Source organism: Brassica oleracea, chromosome C3 (assembly GCF_000695525.1).
Source record: "Brassica oleracea var. oleracea cultivar TO1000 chromosome C3, BOL, whole genome shotgun sequence".
Taxonomy (NCBI): domain Eukaryota; kingdom Viridiplantae; phylum Streptophyta; class Magnoliopsida; order Brassicales; family Brassicaceae; genus Brassica; species Brassica oleracea.
In genome coordinates this window covers 59,661,737-59,665,071 of record NC_027750.1, presented here as the reverse complement: position 1 = coordinate 59,665,071, position 3,335 = coordinate 59,661,737, and the positions used below count along the sequence as shown (strand labels likewise).

The 3,335-nt window shown below is 36.1% G+C and overlaps 1 protein-coding gene across 3 annotated transcripts in view; it reads left to right on the top strand.

Annotated features, from left to right (window-relative positions):
• Positions 1-2,052: 2,052 nt before the first annotated feature.
• Positions 2,053-3,335, top strand: part of LOC106331277 (V-type proton ATPase subunit H-like) — an 8,132-nt gene continuing 6,849 nt past the window's right edge. For 2 of the 3 annotated variants that reach the window (XM_013769600.1, XM_013769599.1), the window contains exons 1-3: positions 2,060-2,208; positions 2,433-2,488; positions 2,796-2,921. In XM_013769600.1, the coding sequence (XP_013625054.1) occupies positions 2,121-2,208; positions 2,433-2,488; positions 2,796-2,921 (270 nt within the window). In that variant the 5' untranslated portion in view covers positions 2,060-2,120. Of the gene's footprint in view, positions 2,209-2,432; positions 2,489-2,795; positions 2,922-3,335 lie in introns of all 3 variants that reach the window. The other variant, XM_013769601.1, reaches the window with a different exon arrangement.

Genomic DNA, 3,335 nt, shown 5'->3' with positions numbered 1-3,335 from the left:
ACAAAGAAAGAATAATAATCGAAAGGCCAAAGCCACAAAGAAGCAGGATGATATATGACTAAAGCACTGGAATCACAACCAGTAGCTAAAAGGTAAGAAACCCCTCACAAACTAAATAAGACCATACAAGACGGCCATGCAAGTGCAAGACCACAAAGCTCTGGATAGAAGGGACCAAAGCTCCAAGAGACTAACTCCGCACACCTATACCAAGAGAAATATAGAAAAGAAACAACTTGAGAGAGGGAGGATGAAAGACAACCACTGAGAAATCAGAGACTAAACTTGAGACCATAAATAACCTTCGAAGCCCACATAGCATACACGAACGAAAACATTATCCAAACCTGAAGTGCCAAACATGGTGAAAGGGAGAGCCACCAGAGATGCGATGAAAGCTGCAAAGAGATGCGAGAATAGAGAGGGAAAGGGAGACGAAATGAAATCAGCAAACTATTGAGCCGTCCTCGAGATATAAAAGAGAACATATAAATCAGAACACCAAAAAATAGATCTTGAAAACCAAGACGAACAGAGACACTATTGACGGTAAGCCAACAACGATGAATACAACATTAAAGACGACTAAACTCTGGCCCAACCAAAGAGACGCAGTTCCAAACATCAGCTGAAATCTAAGGAAGAAGATGACCTGTCAATATTGACTGGAACAGCCTACAATGCCGTGAGAATCAACCGAACAACTGAAAACTCATAAACCTGATCTACAACAAATATCATATAATCTCACATGTGATGAAGGCAAGGAAGAACAAGAGAAAGAGGTGAATCTTTTTCCGGTGATGGTGAGAACTATCGCACACCAGAAAGATAACGAAATACATAGACGGTGACAGCTCAAGGTCAAAATATGGGGAGGGGGCAAAAAACATAGTTATAATTTTCAAAAAAATAAAATAAAATATAATTTTGACGCTGAAACCGTTAATCTTATAATCAACAAATGCGTAGATACAAAGTTATTGAAATTCAATATTCTTTTATGTTAGAGGCTCACTTCACTACTAACAAGTACTATACAAACAAAAACAAATTATTAAAAAAAAACAAACACAAAATATATTAATATATCACCTACTATTACAAAACACACTAAAAATACCAAGTAATGCTCTTAACAAATAAAAACGACAACAAAATTACATTATCCAAAAAATCTTGCTCTTAGCAATAATAAAACAATATTCCGCGGACATTCCCCTAGTGCATTATAAATCTACTCAAAACTGCTTCAAGGATCTATCTGGACTTAAAGAGTTAATGATCATTTCTCTTCCTCAAAACAACATCTTTCCGAAGCTGCTTTATTGATGGAATGATATGTCTGTTCTGTGTATGTTTAATCTGCTTGAGTGGTGCGTCTCCAGTTAGTTGTATCATGAAGATGTTAATTAGATTTACCAAAATGATCAAATCATTTATGCCATTAACTTTATTATAAACAATGTTAAAGAAATTGGTGGGCACATGCTCTATAATGGATTAGCGTATAGTCGAATTATATATTGATTTAGATCAGCTTATAACAATTTAAACCAATTTAAAATAATTTTTCTTTTAAAAAATCGTTTTGGTTATATAACCAGATAAAAATCGTCTAAGAGCATCTCCAATGTACAACTCTATAATTTCCTCTAAAATAGAAATCTCTATTATAGAAGTAAAAATGTTCCAATAGATGCCTCTATAATATAGTTTCTCTATTTTAGAGGAAAATATAGAGGAAATTAACTTTTTATCTCTATATTTAGAGGTGAAAAAAACATATCTCTATATTTTTCCTTATAAATAGAGGAACTCTATTATAGAGTGTACATTGGAGCATTTTCACCTCTATAATAGAGTTTATCTATTGTAGAGGAAAATATAGAGATAGAAATAGAAGTGGGTTGGAGATGGTCTAAAGCTAAGCGGTGTCTATACCGGATTACTAACCTTGGTTTTAAATCAACAGCCGGAAATGCGCAAAGACAGGGGTAGTATTGTAGTTTACTTATAAAACTGTCAGCGTCTGATCTTTGTTTTGATTGCCCGCGACTACTCTTTAACTTCTTCCACGATTCAGATTCGAGTTTCGGAGAAGCTCTCTATCTATCTATATGTCCTCCTTATCGTCACAGAATAGAGATCCTTCACTACTTTGTCTTCTTCGTTCCCGGTCGCGATCAACTCGTTTGCGATCTTCAGGTCAATGTCGCTCCTCCTCTGTTTGCTTTCTTCTCATCATCAATCATCATCTGATTCAATCGATTTTCGAAAGAGACTTGGAATCGCGTTTGCTACTTGATCTGTTTTAGCTTCTCTTATTCTTGACATTTCACGAATGCTTGTAGATCGTGTTTCGTTAGGCATTTTAGTTGATTTGAATCAAGGTCTGTTTCGAAACTCGTAATCATCGTGCCATGATTTAGATTATGTAGGGATTCGAACCAGCTCTATGGATCAGGCGGAACTGTCTACGGAGCAGGTTGGTGATATGATGTTGTTGTTTAACTCTGTTTTGGTCTGAATATGTTTAGCAACGAAAGATAAAATGTGAATAATGACAAGTTTTTTTACAAGGATCATGTCGTTTAAAATGCTTAGATATGTTGATCATGTGTTTTTTTTTCAGTGAGTTTACAGTGTTTGAAATTACGTTAGCTAAAACTTATTTGTTCTTGTTCCTTTCTAAAAATGGATCAACTGTTAAATTTTGGATGGAAATTTTATTTTACCGATTTCCCTTGGTAATCTATTATTAACAACTCTCTGTTGTTATTTTACCTTTGCAGGTATTGCAAAGGGACATTCCATGGGAGACTTACATGACAACTAAGCTGATTTCAGCTACAGATCTCCAGCTCCTAAGGCGCTACGATAAAAAAACTGAGAGTGCAAGGGCACAGTTGCTGGATGAAGTAAATCTTCTACAACAACTGTTTTCTCTCTCTCTCTCTCACACACACATTTACAGAAACTTGTGTCAGTTTCTCTGTGTTAGAAGTGGTTGAAGTTGTATAACGACCATGCAAGCATTTACCTTACCTTGTCATTGTGAAGTGATATGTTATGTTGTTAGAACTGAGAAGTATATTGAATAATATCCGCCCAACCACCCTCTCTTAGCTCCTCATAATGGAGTCTAAGCCAATTACAAACTCTCTAGATCCAGCCCAAGGCCAACCAACTAACTGACTCTATTATTCTCCTTGGGTCCTCTTGTATATTCAAGGCCCAAGTACAAACCAGACTCAAACGACTTACTCAACTGCTCGCTCTACTTCTTCCTCTTTCCCTTCCTTCTCCTCTTCTCCCCTGTTCCTCTTCCTCAC